The sequence below is a fragment of the Marmota marmota genome, unplaced genomic scaffold (assembly GCF_001458135.2).
Source record: "Marmota marmota marmota unplaced genomic scaffold, marMar, whole genome shotgun sequence".
NCBI classification, from domain to species: Eukaryota; Metazoa; Chordata; class Mammalia; order Rodentia; family Sciuridae; genus Marmota; species Marmota marmota.
Genome location: NW_025999949.1, coordinates 28,690,358 through 28,708,089, shown reverse-complemented (window position 1 = coordinate 28,708,089; position 17,732 = coordinate 28,690,358). Strand labels below are relative to the sequence as shown.

At 45.2% G+C, this 17,732-nt stretch overlaps 1 protein-coding gene across 1 annotated transcript in view; it reads left to right on the top strand.

Moving 5' to 3' along the window:
• The window catches only part of Kcnq3 (potassium voltage-gated channel subfamily Q member 3), a 313,473-nt gene that overhangs the window by 285,782 nt on the left and 9,959 nt on the right, over positions 1 to 17,732 (top strand). Inside the window, exons 9-13 of the mRNA XM_015486657.2 lie at positions 1,258 to 1,284; positions 11,382 to 11,584; positions 12,482 to 12,584; positions 14,574 to 14,705; positions 16,637 to 16,735. Of these exons, the coding sequence (XP_015342143.1) occupies positions 1,258 to 1,284; positions 11,382 to 11,584; positions 12,482 to 12,584; positions 14,574 to 14,705; positions 16,637 to 16,735 (564 nt within the window). The remainder of the gene's footprint in view (positions 1 to 1,257; positions 1,285 to 11,381; positions 11,585 to 12,481; positions 12,585 to 14,573; positions 14,706 to 16,636; positions 16,736 to 17,732) is intronic.

The window sequence follows — 17,732 nt, the reverse complement described above, 5'->3', positions numbered from 1 at the left end:
CACTTCTTAAGAACTCACCTCTGAACATGGCTGCGTTAAGGACCAAATCTTCCACGTGTGAGGCTGGGGGAAACTCCAGACCCAAGACACAGCACAGAGTGTCAGTGAGATTAATTAGCTGCCCAGTGCAACCAGCCGACATGGGGTGGAACAGAGACGGCAGCCCAGTGTTTATGCCAAAGTCCATGCTCTTTCCATTCAACTCAGTGAAGACACAGTTATTGAGGGAGGAAAACTGGGCAAACGATGAGACAGGGTTATTTAGATAATAACCATTTCTGAAGATTATTTTGGCAAGGGTCAACTGGAATAAAATGTGTGAAAGCAAACTAAGTACCTGGGCCACTGCAGGAGTTCAGTCTCTGCTGGATGAGTCTGGGCTGGGAGAAGTACTGATGCTTTAGCACAGAGGAGATGGAGGGGGATAGGAAGATGCTGAGCTCCCAAGGTATAGTCCTGGGAGCCACTGTTAGTGCCCAGGGCTGGAACACCCTGTCAGGCCTGGGTCCAGATAGGTTAGATGAATAAGATGGTTCCAGGCAGAAGAAAAAGAGGAAGGGAAATCTATGCAGAGGCTGGGCAGAGGCTGGGTAAAGGCTCAGGACCAGGACTATTTGCACAGCACCTGCAGTGCCCCTCAGTACAGCGTGGACTCTGAAGCCAGATAGCCCAACTTGGGATCCTGACCTTGTAGCTTCCTAATTGTGACCTTGAGCAATATTTTTTTACTTCTCTGCACCTCATCAGGAAAATGATCCTAGTACTTACCTTACAGGGTTGCAATGAGGAGGAAATGAGCTGATCTATAAAAGCACCTACGGTAGTATCTGATGACCGAGCAGAAGGCATGAAAGATGCCCAAGAAGACATGAAAGATGCCAGTGTTGACTATAATGATGATGGGGTGACAGACAGTGGGGTGTGTGGCTGCTGCAGCCTGATCTGTCTCCTCTTGAACAAATCCTCTGAGCTCCACTACAGACAGGGCCAGAGAGGGTGTTCAGCAGCTGTTTTCTGGATGAGTAAGGGCATATAGGAGTGGCTGAGAAGAACCTGACTGCACATAGCAGCAGGGGCCTGGGGTCCAGCTGGGACCTCCTCCCTCGTGGCTTCCCCTCCACATATTCCATCTTGTCCCAGAGCAACACTCTGCTCCAGCACCTTCAAAGGGAATCTGTGGAGCAAACTTTGTGGGGGGGGCGTGTTCCACGTACGTAATTCACGCTTTGTTTGTATTTCTCCCTCTTCTCCTTACAGGAAAGAACAGCTGGAGGCAGCCGCCAGGTGAGTTTCTGATTATAAATTCCCTTCTCCCCACCACTGGGTCAGGGTAGAGGGTCCACTTCTCCCAGTATGCTTTGGTACGGTGGGTGGCCCCCGTGTGGCCATGCTTGTCACAACATAGAGTCGCTAGGGTCACTCTTGCTGATGATGGCATTTCTCCTCCATTTTCATGCACTCATAATCAGGGAAACTTAATGGGAATCACAGAAGCAGCCACTTACTGTCCTCTGGGCCAGGTTTTGTGCCAGGAATTCTCTCTGTGTTGCCTCCTTTGGTGCATACAACCCCAGTATAAAATAAGCTTTGATATCCTCCCTGGTGGGTGAGGGGAGTGGGGTTCAGAGAGGTGGAATCATTCCTCCTGGTTTACACAGTGGGTGAGTGGCAAGACTAAAATCCAAAGTCTGGCAGGTCTGACTATTAAGAAGTTATTTCCATTCCACGGAGTTTCATTTGCTTCTTGGCCTCACACATGGTACTTCAGAAAATGAATCAAGACCATAATTCATGGTCCCCACACCTGCAGATGCTTCCCAGCAAACAGTCCTCACTGCAGGCTGCTGCAGAAACTGCAGGAGCTGCTGGGTTCTAAGCATCTCTCTAACCCTCCTCCTTCTCCCTCTCAGAAGAGGCCCCAATGACAGGGAAACCGTGGACCCTGCTACAGACTGTAAAGAAAGGCCACCTTGTAAATACCACTGCAAACTGCTTATGTATTTATAAATATAAATGATTACACACGCATTCTTATTTGTTGGAAAACCACTTACAAGCCCTCACAGTAGACTTTTAAAAAAAATTTATTTTACTGTTCCTTTTAGCTATGTATGACAGTAGAATCCGTTTTGACATAGTTATACAAGCATGAAATATATTCTTGTATCTTAAGCCAATGCTATGCTCCTAGAGTTTGGGCAGAATTTGGGCAGAGGAGGTGACAGGAGCCTGGAACTGCTTGCAGGGAACCATTTGAGAACACTGGCCTTTGGAAACCTGTGATTGGACAACCTTGTCCCCTTGAGTGATCTGCATGGTGCTCTCCCCATACATCATCCTGCTTGGAAGAAACCATTGCAGTCAGAACCATCAATTTCCCTGCAGAAATACATGTCAGGCTTTCCATGAATGTGTATGTAAAAGTGAATGGAGAGTTTCTTGCCTGCACCTAGCTTGGACTGTAGAGGCCATCAGGGGTGGACTGTAGAAGAGGGCTAGATGAATTTTGATGACAAGGTCAGAGGACATTTTCTAGAGAAACTGCAGCAGCTCATGACTCACAGAGGCAGAGTGGGAAGACAACCAGAGTACTCACCTAGATAGATTTATACAAACTGAGAACCCTCGAAGAGACAGGTTCACCTTATATCACACAGCCCATGAGCAGCAGAGGTTATATGATCCAGGTCTCAAGACCCCTCCAGCGTATTCTTTATTTTCATTCCCTCCAGACCATTGAGGTCTTCAGTCATGCATAAGTTCACACTGCAAGTAAATTATTTAATCTGCCTTTGGAGTCTTTTCCATATAGACATAAAGAGCACATTCCCCAAACTGATTATCCATATATAGAAGAATGAGACCAGACCCTCATCTCTCACACTGCACAAAATCCACTTAAAATGGATCAAGGAATTGGACCAGAAACTATGCAACTCCTAGAAGAAAACGTAGGGTCAACACTCCAGCATGTAGGAACAAGCAACGACTTCCCCAATAGGACCCCTAAAGCTCAGGAAATAACGCTTTGAGTAATAAATGGGATAGCCTCAAATTAAAAAGCTTCTGCACAGCAAAAGAAACAATTGGGAATATGAAGAGAGAACCTACAGAATGGAATAAAATCTTTGTTAGCTACTCTTCTGACAGAGGAGTAATATTCAGAATGTATAAAGAACCCAAAAACTTAATGCCAAAAATCAAATAACTCAATTAATAAATAGGCAAATGAGCTAAACAGGTACTTCTCATAAAAAGTGGAAATGGCTAAAATATTTTTTTAAATGTTCAACGTCATTGGCAATAAGGGAAATGCAAATCAAAACTACTCTGAGAATTCCTCTCACTCTAGTCAGAATGGCAGCCATCAATAGTACAAAAAATAATAAACTCTGGAGAGGATGTGAAGAAAAAGGAACACTTTTTACACTGTTGGTGGGACTGTAAATTAGTACAACCATTATGGAAATCGGAATCAAGGATCCTCAAAAGGCAAGGCAGGGAACCACCATATGACCAGCTATATCACTCCTCACTATTCACCTTAAAGAATTAAAGTCATCTCACCACAGTGATACATGCACGCCCATGTTTATAGCAAGACAATACACAATAGTCAAACTATGGAACGAGCCTAGGTGTTCATCAGTGATGAATAGATTAAGAAAATGTGGTGTATAAACACAATGAAAGACGAATGAAATTATGACATTTATAGGAAAATGAATAGCACTGGGGAACATAAGTTAAGCAAAAGAAGCCAAACTCAGAAGGTCAAGGGCCACATGTTTTCTTTCATATATGGAAGTTCAAGAGGAAAAAGAAAAGAGAAGTAGGAGGGAATCTCATCAAAATCAAAGGGAGACGAGTAGAACAGAGGAAAGTTACCAGGGGGAAGGAGGAAAGAAGGGAAGGATAAATACCGGGGAACAATATTGGCCAAATTATGTTATTATATTGTGTGCATATGTATGAATGTATAATAATAAGTCCCACCAATGTGTACAACCATAACTCACCAGCAAAAAATATGGAAAAAAGAACACATTCCAAGACCCCACTAGATAATGTAACAGCAGATAGTACCAAGCACTAGGTATGATTTTTTTTCTTTTACTTACATACCCAGGTCAAAGTTCAATTTATGAATTAGATACAGTAAGAGGTTAGCAATGATAGCTAATAAAAAAATGGAGCTATTATAGAATACACTATAATAAAAGTTGCATGGATGTGCTGTGTGTGAGGGGGTGTGAGTGTGCAAAAATCCTACTTTGCTTTTCACCTTTTCACTTAGAGGAAGCACTTTGCAGCTTCTCATGGGCATGTCCAAATTGCCAAGATCACTCCTCCTGCAATATAGAGATATTATGAAATAAAATAAGGGTTTCTTGAACACAAACACTGTAATACTTCAACAGTCAGTATGATAACTGAGATGGCTACTAACAACTGGGTGAGTAGCATATGCCCCAAGGATATGCTATACAGAGGGATGATCCACTTACCAGGTAGAACAGGGTAGGAGATACAAGATTTCATCACATTACTCAGAACAGTACACGATTTAAAACCTGCAAATTGTGTATTTCTGTAATTTTCCATTCAATAAATTTTAGGCCATGGTTGACTACGGGTAACAGAAACCACAGAAAATAAGCTCACAGATAAGTAGGACTATTACACATGGAAAATATCACTGTGGATTGGATTTGGCACTTCTGGTTAAGCTAAGGATCACATAGATGAATTTTGAAGCTTTCCAGGGGTTAGGGGGGCTTCTACAGTTATAGGAAAGGGTCCTCTGAAAACTGGCTGTCAATTTGCTCATGCCACCTTCAAAAGTCCTCCACTTGCCTACAGGTGCCCAGGGAACATCCATTCCATGATTTTTCAAGATTAGAGTTAGGGGTTTGCTAGCTTTTCCTGCTCAGAGGGTCGGTTATATAAGCCAATCAATACCGCTCATCCAGGATCTGAACAGGTACTTGGCTGGGTGACCAGTTGGCTGGTAAGGTGCCAGGTGGGGTGCAGAAACACAACCTGGAGGAGGATGAGATCTGGAGGAAGGAGGGAGATCATCAACAAAGAACTCAATTTCTTTACCCAAGAAGGCAGGGTGCAAGTTTACTGCAAAATGGTCAGTAATGTGCACAGACAAGCAATGGATCCTCCCTGTCCATCATTTGCTTCATAATGGCTGCCCCCATGGCACTGTGACCTTGCCTTATTACTATCTACATTGCCAGCCAGGTTTTAATTTTATCTTATCGCTTCCTTCTTATATAAGTAGCCACACACTTGTTTGTCAACCTGAGGGAAAGAGCTATGTTCTCTGATTTAACAGGTCTCCATGCTGCGCCAGCTTCTTGGTGGGGACTCAAGCTGCCACTTTATGAGGGCTGCCTTGACTGTTCTGATCTATGTGGACCTGAGGAATAAAAGTTCAGCCAAATCCTTACAATGATAGGGAGGTTGGCCCTGACCATTTTATGCTTCTTTCTTAGGATCAGTGATTCTAAGGTTAATCATAAGGAAAAGAACTGCCTTTACTGTGGCTTTGATAGATGATGACACTTCACATGTTGTCCTCCTTGGTCCTCATGAGAATGCAGACAGTGGATAACTCCCACTGCTTCTCACCTGGTTCAGATGTCTTACTCATCATGCACTTGGGTTGGACTCAGAGCTTCTCTGATAAAGCATATGTGTGTGTATGTATACATATACATGTATACACATATAAGCATAAATACACACAAACATAAATACATGTTATATACATATAGATTATATGTTCACATATATGTATATATGAATAAATCCTTTTATAATTGTCTTTTCCTCTCTAGGCCATGAGCTCCTTGGCACTAATGCTTTGCCTGAGATACAGGATGTATCCTATAAATACTTGCCAAGTAAATGTATAAATGATCTGATGAAAGGAGGTACCCTATCTCCATTTCACTTACCAAGGAAATTGACCTCACCTGAGTGACACACAGGAATGGCCAGGTGGGGCCTCTTTGCCCCTCACCTGGGATGCCCTGGCCTCATATCCTCCCCTCAGGGGCATGAGCCTGGTCCTCACAGCCTTGAACCCTCACTCAGTCCTGGATGCAGAGCTCTTACCTGCTTCTTTGCTGTCTGGCTCCTTCTTACCCATCAGGGCTCAGTTTCAGTATCACCATCACCTTCATCTGGACAATGGAGACTGGCTTTCTAGTTGATTTCCTGTGCACTCCAGAGGCTTTCCCTGGCCGCCCTACCTGCATCAGTTACCTGTGGCTCTCCCTCATGGCTCTCTCTTTGCCTTCTCACCAGCTCTCTAGCAGTGCATGCATCCGTTTGCTGACCATGTTGTCCTGACTTTGTCATGAGCTCACAGGAGGCCGAGAACTACACCATCTACTCCGGTCGCTATCAGAGCCTAGCACTCACAAGGTGTCAAACACATCTCCTGTTGGATAAATTAATATGAGCTTCATTTTTGGATGAAGAAACTGAATCAGAAAGAGCTTATGACTTACCCAATCTAAAATAATAACTGCAGAGCACAGACATGAATCCATCTCTCTTACTCCAAAGCCCACATTATTTCTACTATACAGCACTCCCTTGCTCAGTTAAGGTGGGATGCATTTTATTAATCAGAATATCAAATGTTTTCTTCCTTCCTTCAGCATCATTATAATGCCTTAAGTGCTCACCTGTGCCAGCCACTGTGCTAGATGGAGGTACAAACTGGATGAGCCAGTGGGACCCAAAGCTTTTATTTTGGATGCTCAGCCTTAGTGCTGTGGATAGTTAGAAGGGGTGATTCTTTGTTATGGAGTGTGTCCTGTGCATCTCAGGGTGCTTAACAGCACCTCTGGCATCTGTCCACTAAAAGCCAGTTGAGCTCCCCAAGTTGGATCAACCAAATACGTCTCTAGGCATTGCCAAAGGTTCTCTGAGGGATTGAAGCCACCCCCAGGCAAAAACCATTGATTTAGTGGAAGGGTCCCTTGTGAGTCAAAGGTTTGATGATAACGGCCAAGTGCCGTGGATGGGAAAGCGTAAAGTGTGCCAAGGCACGATGCATGAGGTTTCACTCATCCTGCTCATTACCCTGAGCACCTAGACGTGCTGATAACTGAGCCTTGGGGCTGGTACTCAGGCCAGGTTTTAGACAAGAATAAGAGTCATTTAGATGAAAGAAAGGCTGAAGGTTCTCTCCGGCTGAGGTCACAGCATGTACCTAGTGCTGAATGCCAGGGAACTTTGTGGAGTTGAATGTGGCTGGAGTTTCCTGGGTGGTGAGACCTCAGGCCAGGGCCCAAGACAAGGGCTGTATCTGCCAGGACAGAGCCACCTAGATTTCACCCTCTGTCTCCAGTCCATCTACCTGCAGCTTTTCTAGATCATATTTGGAAACTGTCCGTACCTAACAAAGACGAGACCCAGGCTTTCCAAGGAAATCTGATGTCAGCTCCAAGAAGGGCTTTGCGTGCAAGACCTGCAGTACCCTGGGAACAAGTCCTGGATTGTGCACTGGAAATCTGTACAGAGAAGGGCAGTATTGGGCCTCACGTTTCAGTGGTGAACTTTGCTTGCATCTGATTATCCTGTGGGGTCTTGGATTTCAGGCAACACAATTAAGAAGTAAGCTGATCATACACTTTGCTGGAAGAAGAATTCTGTAAGCCTCTTAGGCACAAGGGCTGTTAGTAATTCAGAGCCAAGATTTCTGACTTTGGCCCTACATATCTGGATCTTAACACAGTCTGAGTATTGTCTGTGACCAACGCAGTATTAAGTGAACATGGCCAAAGCAATTCAGACTCTCAGAGTTTGGACTAAAGCATTTAACTGACAAAGAATTAGGTCCCAACACAGATAGAATCAAGAGGGCCTGCTCATTATCTTTCCAAAATTATGCTGAAATTTCAAATCAGGATAAAGCGGCTGCCATTCATTTTGTCTTGCTTAATTCATTTGGAATTAAGCTCCTCCTGTACTTAGTTCCTGCCAGTAGGGGTAAAAGTGCAATGTTGAGTGTTTTGAGATTAGCATTAAGAAGCACTGGAAAATAATATATAAATCCCCAAAGCTCAGTTCATGAAAAAGAATAAAATAAAATTTAAAAAACCCACACAAACCTTTTTTTGTGACCCAGGAAATTATATCCACTATTTTCACAAATGTGGTAAGCTTTCCACTGCTTCTGTGAGAAGAGGATTATTTACCAGGATAATGATGATAGCCAGCATTTATTGAACGCTTCCTGCATCCCAGACAGTGGGCAAAGCACTTTACAAACATTACTGCATTTAACTCTTTGTCAGCTGGGTGAAGCACGGGCTCACTGTCTTTATTCTGCTTGTGAGGAAGCTGGAGACCAAAGAGCACAAGTTTTGTGTCCTGGGTCACATGATTCACCAGGATGTCTCTACCTGAAGCCCATGATCTGAGGTGCCATGCTGAGCATCCAGATGTCCTGGGCAGGGGAGTGTGCTAGGCCCAAAATAACTAGGCAGAGGCTCTGCCTAGCAGATGTGGAAATGGTTTCTCCACACAGTGTGTTAATATGTGACAGAGAGAAATACAACATGACTTTGGAGCAGATGAGGAGTATCTAATTTCCAAGGGGGGACACTTGGACATAGATTTGCAGACAGGAATGAGATTGTCTGAGGAGGTGAGAAAGGGTACTGCAGGCAGGTGGACCTGTTTGTGTGGGAGGACCCTTTGGGAAGGACAAAGGGCTTGGTGCAGATAGAAAGATGGAGCCACTTAGAGGTTTGGCAGGACAGGTAGGCAGGGGCCAAGAAGGAAGATGGCCTGAGAAGTAACTGCCAAAGCCTCTTCTTCCTTGGTGGGCAGGTTTGCCTTCTCTATGTGTTCAGTTCACTTCCTGCCTCATCCACCATTGACATCTTCTCTGTCCTATCTGCTATTCACCAAATATTGGTCAGGAAGGCAGCTCCAAAAATTTTGACTTCAGCTCAGGGAAGATGGAGCTGGTTGAATATTGGAGTTTATCTAAATGTACCCTGGGCTGGTTATTCATGGAGTCCTTCAACCAAACTGTCGTGAACAGTGTGGGATGAGAGAGAATAACCCCAGAGGGAGCAAGAAATAAGGGGTGCCCATTGCTTATTCTCATAGTCATCTGTTTATTTATTTATTTACACAATATTTCTTAATGACTTCTCTATACCAGGCTGCAGGCAGGAAGTGTCACAGATAACATCATGTGTAATAGTCCCCAAGCCTCTATGAAGCAGTGTTGTCAGGCCCCTGTACCAGATGAGGACCTGGTGCTCAGGGAGTGCAGGAGTTCTTGGCAGGGGTGGCATTCCCACCTGAGACCTGCAGCCCCAACCCCAGGACCTCCCTCCACACAACCCTAGGCTGCAAAGGCAGAAGCCCACAGCTGTGGCAGTGAGACTGGCTTCTCAGAACACAGAATGGTCCTAGGCCCACAGGGAACTGATGGGACCCCCATATGTATTCACCCTCTCATGAGAGCCTATTTTGTGCTAAGCCCCATGTGGAGTGGTGGAGAGGAAGCCAATAACTGGAGCCTATTTATGTGGGAAAACATGCAATATGACTCTCCAGAAATCTTCACACAGAAATCACTATTTCTCATGCCAACTAGTGCAACAGCACAGAGGGTGGGAAATAGAGGGAAGAAATTCATATCTATTTATTTTGGGGGAGGGATGTATTGGGGATTGAATTCAGGGGTGCTCAACCACTGAGCCATGTCCCCAGCCTTATTTTGTATTTTATTTATAGACAGGGTCTCACTGAGTTGCTTAGTACCTTGCTTTTGCTAAGGCTGGCTTTGAACTCACGATCCTCCTGCCTCAGCCTCCCAAGCTGCTGGGATTACAGTTGTGCACTACAAGAAATTCATATTTAAAGAGCACCTACCATGTGTCAAGTTCTTTGTCAAATCTTTGACCAACATCGTCTCATTGCAACCCAGTGGAGCAGGGAATGCTTACCTTTATTTTACAGATGAGGCTCCTGAGGGTCAGGAACAGCATGGCTTGGTCAATGTCAGCCAGACGGGAAGGATAGACCTGGCCTCAAGTGGAGGTTTTATTTTGTACCAGGAGCTGATATTTTGTACCAGGACAACTGTATATTTGTTATCAACTACTTTTTATGCCAAGAACTCTTGTGGCAGTCTGGAAAAACCCACGGACTCATTCCTAAGAAAATACTTATTTGAATCCATAAATAAAATATAATATGCAGTTATAAAAGAAACTGGTTGTTAAGTATTAAATAGAGTTAAATACTTAAAAGTTTGAGCTGTCAAATACATGCTTCATTCTGTTGAACTAAAGGACAAGACCTAGTGGCAGGTTGAATACTATGATAACCTTGAAGCTGCCATGAGCATAAACAATACCTTGAACTAATAGGACATACAATTATCTATAATTTCTTTTGTGGGTAGTTATAGGCATTGGGGATATTGGTGGAGTTTGTTACCTGTATTTGTTAATTGAAAGAGATGCTAAATTTTAGTTAAAGGCTAGAAACTTAAAGGTGTCATTTCCCACCCAAGTTCCTGGATGCCCTAGATTCTGTCTGTGGATGGCAGGTTAAAGGTGCCACTTTATGGCTTTATGTTATTTAGTTCTGTTCAAGGGGCATTTGATAAGGATCTGCCTGTGTAAGTCATATTTTGAACCACAATGTGGTAAAAAGGAAAGACAGAAAGTTATTGATACAGAGGGGAGAGACATGAAGAAGGAAGGAATCTTTGCAGCATGAACTATGAGACAGGCACCTCCCAGTAGCCTCTCTCATCCACAGGCGATGCATCCAAGATCCCTAGTGGATCCTGAAACAAGGTGGTGCAGAGCCTGACATACACTGGGTTTTTTTTTTTTTTAACATATACACCCACACCTAGGATGAAATTGAATTTACAAATTAGACACAGTAAGAAATGAACATCAATAACAAATAATAAATATTTATAATAATAGGATAAAATAAAAGTTATGCAATGTGCATGCATTCTCTCAAAATATCTTAGTCCTCCATTGCACTCTAGTAATGTTTTCAGATAGTGGTAGACAGCAGATAGCCGAAACTACAGAAAGGGAAACCGTGGAGGGGGTCTCCGCCCTTACTGTATTTGATGTGCACCCCACTTTAGCATAGGAGGAAGCTGGGTCCAGAGAGTTCAGGAGCTCGCCCAAGATGTGAGGCTGGGCACTGGTGCCCAGCATGTGAGCCCCACCCTGTCCTACACTGGGCACCGCTCCCCATCAGCCTTGGTGGAGGACATTGAATCTTTATGGAGGGATGGGAAGTTACAAGAGCCTGCACTTAAGGAGGAAAATTGTTCACTTTTGCTTATTTTGTAGCCAAAAGCTGGGTCTCTTGGATCGGGTTCGCCTTTCTAATCCTCGTGGTAGCAATACTAAAGGAAAGCTATTTACCCCTCTGAATGTAGATGCCATAGAAGAAAGTCCTTCTAAAGAGCCAAAGCCTGCTGGCTTAAACAATAAAGAGCGCTTCCGCACCGCCTTCCGCATGAAAGCCTACGCTTTCTGGCAGAGCTCCGAAGGTAACGGCCTCCTGTCCTCCCGTCCTCCACCTGTCTCCCCGACTTCTGCTCTCCTGAGCCCACCTCCTCCCCACCTCCCCTCCTCTCCTTTGAAGAACTCTTGGGTCCCCAAAGTGCCTCTCCCTTCCCTCCTTCTCCCTCATCTCATTCACGTCCCTCCAGGCATCAGGGCTCATAGGACAGGAGGCTCCCGAGTTAGCTGCTTTCCTGGCCATCTCCAGGGAGCTGGGGGCAGGTTGCCATGGTTTCTGAGGTGGCCCTGAAGGGCAAACAGCTGTGCAGGTCAACTTGAAGGCAGAGACCAGTCGCACAGCCATCTGCAGATAGACGCCTCAGTACCCAGGTCTGGGAGGGGGAAGAGGGGTCAGAAAAGCCCTCTCAGGTTGAGGAGCCATAGAAACAAGGGCCTCCTGTGCATCTTCTACTCATGAAGAGGGAGGGCCAGCAGGAAAGCAGTGACTCCAGTGTCTGAGGCCATGGGTCCTTGACTCTCACCATATTGCTGGGTACACTCTGGGACCTGTGAAGTGTGAATGGCACAGAGAGTGACTTCCCAAGGTCACCAGGACAGAGCGACAGAGAAAGAATCCCACTTCAGATCTGTCAGACTCTGAGGCCCACACAGGTGTCCACTGCTGTCTCATGGGACCTCTTGGGTCCTGTGGGACATACTTTGCCCACTTCACATGCCCTCCCCCAGCCCTCGGGCCTCTAACTCAAATTTCTGGACAAGAAAGGGGGGTGCAAGGAAGGTGGGTGCTGTGGCATCTGGAGGCCACAGTGTGGCCCCACAAAGTGGAGACAAAGCCTGAGGCCTGGAAGCGCCTACTCCAGGGAGGGTCTCAGAGCCTCCCCACGTGTGGAGACCTGCCATTGACACCTGTGTCTCCCTCCCAGATGCTGGGACAGGCGATCCCATGGCAGAAGACAGGGGCTACGGGAATGACTTCCTCATCGAAGACATGATCCCCACCCTCAAGGCTGCCATCCGAGCCGTCAGGTAATGACCACCCCCATCCCCTCTGTGCCTCCCTGGCCCAGCTCAGCTCCCCAGGACATAGCTCATAAGGTGCCCATGGGCTTTGGGCAGGGGCAAGAAGCTTCCAGTCACTTCTGGCCAACAACCAAGGGTATTAAAATTCTAAGGGGGACACTGCCTCAGGAACAATGGCTCTCCTTGGCCAGTTGTCTGGTGACTCCTGCTCACCTTGCTAAAAACGTGTCCTCACTGCCCTCCTGACAGTTCTTCCAACTGCCACACCGTTCTATGGCTTTAACCAGCATTTATTCAAAAGGGTGTCAGAACAGAGGGTATACTGACAGGGAGTTTTCTTCCTTTATCAGCATTTTACTCAGAATGGCTTTTCTTCTTCCCATCTTCATTAACATTGTAACAAGGTAATAAATTGGAGACCTTTGGATTCTGTGTTAGAGGAGACCTTTTGGATTCTGTGTTAGAGGATTCTATAATCAACCCTGGTGATTTCTGGTTTGCTTTAGAATTCTTCAAGAAAATCAACAAGCATGCTACACTTCATAAGGGTGAATCCTAGGAACTCATTTGATGGTCCAAGAACCACTCATGATATTTTCAGCAAGATTCCTGGTCCTATAGTTCAGGGAAGCACAAGGGTGTAATAAGCTGTGGACTTCAGCAAATCCTTGATCTCATTTCTCATGGCACCATCACGAACAGAATGAAATGGCTGGATGAGAACACAGCACCTGGATTCATAACCAGACGAAGGATCTTATTCAGAGAGAACTAGTTAATGACTGTGTTGACCTAGAGGGAGGGCTCTGCAGGATTGCTTCATATTCTGGACTCTGCCCTCTAATTTTTAGCATTTTCCCCAAGGCCTTAATTCAAGGGTTGGCAAACTTCTTCTGTAAGATGCCAGACAGTAGGTGTTTTAGGCTTCGAGGTCCACAGGTCTCTGTTGCGAGTGTTCAGCTCTGCCGCCATAGTACAGAAGCAGTGGTCGTGCTGAGTTACAGGATAGTTTTACTTTCAAAAGCAGGCAGGGAGCAGGTTTATCCTGTGAGCCTTAGAATTCTGACTCTCACCTTAAGTGAAACTAGGAAAAGGTCAGGCTTATAAAATGGCAATAATTTGGGAAAGAGGGCAAGTAATTGGGATGCTATAATCAACAGGTGGAAATAAATGGTGGTTACATGCTGGAGCTGTGGGTCACGACAAACAGAAAGGGCTTCCAATGCACCATGTCAAAGATCTGTGCAAACACAAGTTGAGAGGGAATGGGAGGAGCTGTGCCTCCTGACACCGACTGTTAGAGTGTAAGCTGACACTGCTCAGCAGGAGTTACCCTCAAGAGGGGACTCTCAAGGACCTCAGCAGCCCATCATGCCTGACCTTACTGCTTCCCAGGAAGATGGAGTGAGGGTTTGACTTCATCTACTGTTCTAGGTTCTCTATGTTACAAATAGACTTAGAAAATACAGAGACCAGAAATTAACTTTTTCTAGGTGCCCAGAGCAAAAGAATTAAAGAGTCTATTGAGGAGAAGATACACCAGCTGTGCTCAAATAGAAAGCACTGTGACAATGACCAAGAGCATGGGCCTCATAAGTCCACAGGACCAACTCTGTGCTCATGAGCTAGATAGCCCTGGGGAGGTGCAGAAGCTCTCTGACCATAGTCAAATCATCCTAAACTGATGTATTAGCGGATTGTTCATAAGTGTGACACTCAGCATCTGGCATGTAATGAATGCTCAATACATCTCGGCTCTGTCCTTACTACTATTGTCTCATTATTCAAATGATCAAAGTGAGGTAATCCTGCAGGAAAGATGCCAGCAGGCCTAATTACACGTGGTTCAAAGGGATAGAACTGCAACAAAAGGCCAGAGAGTGTCCCCAGGAGGTTTTCTCTGCTCTTTCTCCCCTGCCCTGACTTTGCTAGCCTCCTGTTACAGTTCCCTTCACCCCCAGCATGATGCACAAATGCCCCTTCTTTGCCTTGTAGAATTCTGCAATTCCGTCTCTATAAAAAAAAGTTCAAGGAGACGTTGAGGCCTTATGACGTGAAGGATGTGATTGAGCAGTATTCCGCAGGCCACCTCGACATGCTTTCCAGGATAAAGTACCTTCAGACCAGGTAAGAGAGTCCCCCCTGGTGGTACTACATTCTCCCTGCCACTCAGGAATAAGTCAGGTGAACTTTAGAGCTTACCGTGAAAAGCATTCAGAAGTAATGGAAAACGCAGGGGAGAAAATTTAAGGACAAAAACTCTCATCAAGTATTGTGGACGTCAAGGCCAACAAGTACCAGACCAAATGGGCTGTGAAGATACTATGTGTCATTGCCACGGCCCAGCCGAGGTCAGCACCCAATCATGGCTGATGGAGAGGAGGAGGCACATATTCCACTGGCTCTCCCTGTGTTGCTTTGCATGCTGCAAAAAATAAATACAAAACCCCATTAAGTCCAGCTGGCTAATTCTATATATGTATTTTTGACCATATTAAAAAATCTAAGTGTTATTTATAATAGTGAAAATATGCAAATGGCATCAATGTCCCACTATTAATTATAACCATCTTAATTCAGCACCTGGATACTGTGCATATGTGCCTAGTCCCTTAGAATCTTCAAGGTGTTTATTGCATAACAGGTGCCATATTTCTGATGTGGAAATGAAAGCTGAAAGAGCCAAAGATTTACCCAAATTACCCAGTGAGTATGGTGGCCTGTGGGTATCACATATGCTATCGTCACAAGATCTATCTAAGATCTGCCTAGATCTTGTGATGATCTTAACTGATATACTGAATGACATGATCACAAACACAGACAGACACACACACACACAACACACACACACACACACACACACTGAGAAATACACAAGACATGCACACTCCCTTGTAGGGGACCTGTAGAGAAATTGAGACAACTCAGATGAATGTGAGTCCTTTCTGGGCTTGTCCAGATAATGTCTCCCCACTCGAGGTTCCTGCGGAGTTAACAGAGACACCACTCTGCAGGGGTTGGAAGTGAATGATGCCATCAAGTTGAAGGTAAGCTAACTTTGCCTCACACAGTTTCAGGCAGTCAGAGCTCAGTGCCTGTTGAACAAACGGATGTGTGAGCAAGTTCTGAGTGTGATATTCTGTTCTTTATGCAAGTGTGGCTCTCTGAGAGACCAAGGAGGGGAGCATGATGGCTAAGACAGACCCGACTCCACAAATATCAGCCAATTTTAATAAGCACAGACTAGATGGTGACAGTGTCATAGTTTTTAATATTCATCAGGAAAGTGTACTCCTAGGAGTTGTGGCCAGAGCTTGAACACCTGGATGACTACCTGTGTTTCCCCAGTCATGCTGATACTGCAGGGGGCTAGATAGACAGGAAAGCTGATTTAATATGAGGCATGGCCTGTCCACAGAGATGCGCTGGGTTTCCAGTGGGGAGACAGAGATGGGTACTTCCAGATGCATGGTCTTAATGGTCCTACTTCCACCCCAACTCTGCAGCATGAAGGGACACATTTCTCTCTCGTTCATCCCAGCTCACAGAGAAAGCTGGTGTCTCACAGAAGTGGAAGTGAGATACAGAGCCAGGTTTGGCCCCATCCTGGTCATAGCCAGAAATGTCTGCAGATCAACAGGCATCTACACACTGAAAGATGGAGTCTAGGACTCATCTGTAAAAACTCCCTAATTAAATGGTTTGGGGAGGGATAAAAGAGCTGGGAGATACACAGGCTTGCCACACACATATGCCATTTCCTGTAACAAATAACAAGATGCAGTCCTCACTCTGTCTCAGGGGTTTGTCTGCCTCCCTCCCTCTCCCTGGGGACGGAAAAATGCTCTCAGTGCCATCAGACAGAAAAGGATGGTAATGTACTGATGTGCTAAATTCTCTTTCTTTCTGTTTCTCTCCTCCTCTGTCTCTTTTCCCTTCTCTTACATATTCCAAACCCGCATATGAATTAAGCAGAAATATAATAACTTGTTTTTCTTCCAAAACAAAGCTTTGTGTAATTTAATGTCTCCCCCTTTATTTTTTGCCTCTTTCAGAATAGACATGATTTTCACCCCTGGACCTCCATCCACGCCGAAACATAAGAAGTCTCAGAAAGGGACAACTTTCACCTACCCATCCCAGCAATCTCCCAGGTGAGACTTGTGTGCACCGACTGGTGGACCCTGTGGCCCAAGCCTGTGGAGCATCCCCACCCCCAATCCTTCAGCTGGGTCCTTCCCACCTCTCTTCCCAGACTATGTAGATGATGCTTCTTTTAATGGTTTTGGGAGAAAAAAATAACCACCTTGTTATGAAGCAAGAGGAGACACATAAGTTTGTTGAAGCAGGAAGGAAGAACACTTCCTGTTAGGAGCCCGGTTCCTTTTCCTGCATCTTCCACCCTTGACTTGTGTGTCTCCCAGGACAAAGGCAGAGAAGGCAATTGCACATCAGGCCCCTGATACACTGCAATTGGAGAACGGTCCTCCCTCTGAAATATGTGAGAGTTTGAACAAGGAAGTGTCCCGCAGAAGGCCCACAGCTTGACTTTCATCTCTTTATTCCCAAATGTGTTTGAGGCAAGTGAGGAGTTCCCCTTAGGGACATCATGCACCTTCCTTTTATAAGGAGAGCTCAGGGTGGTGATCAAAGTCAGCTGCTCCTCAGCCACAGCCTGGGGAATGAAGTGAGGGGATCATGGACCCAGAAAGTATGCCCTGTCTACAGGAGGTGACTGTCACTCTATTCTGTTGCTGCTGATCCTAAAAATGACAGCCCTCTGCTGCCAAGTAGTCCATTTTTTTTTAAAGAAAGACTGATATCCAGATTTTTTTTTTAGCAATTCCCCATTTTTTATGAATTTTCAAATCTGGGCAGCACAAAGAAAACACCGGGGGGCCAGATGCAACACATGGTCACTGGTTTATGACATCTGCTTTAATTCACAGTTGCTCAGCTAAAGAGAGCCCAGAGATTTAAAGGCCAAAAGCTTAGGACAGAGAAAAAACAAGAAGGGACTTCACATGAGCAGTTCTGAGCAATAGTGAGACTCCTTTCATCCATATAAAGTATAAAAATATTGAAGCTAAGAGCAAACGCACCACGCATCTTAATCCCATTTCTACTAGCATCCTTTGTTTTGCAAAATTT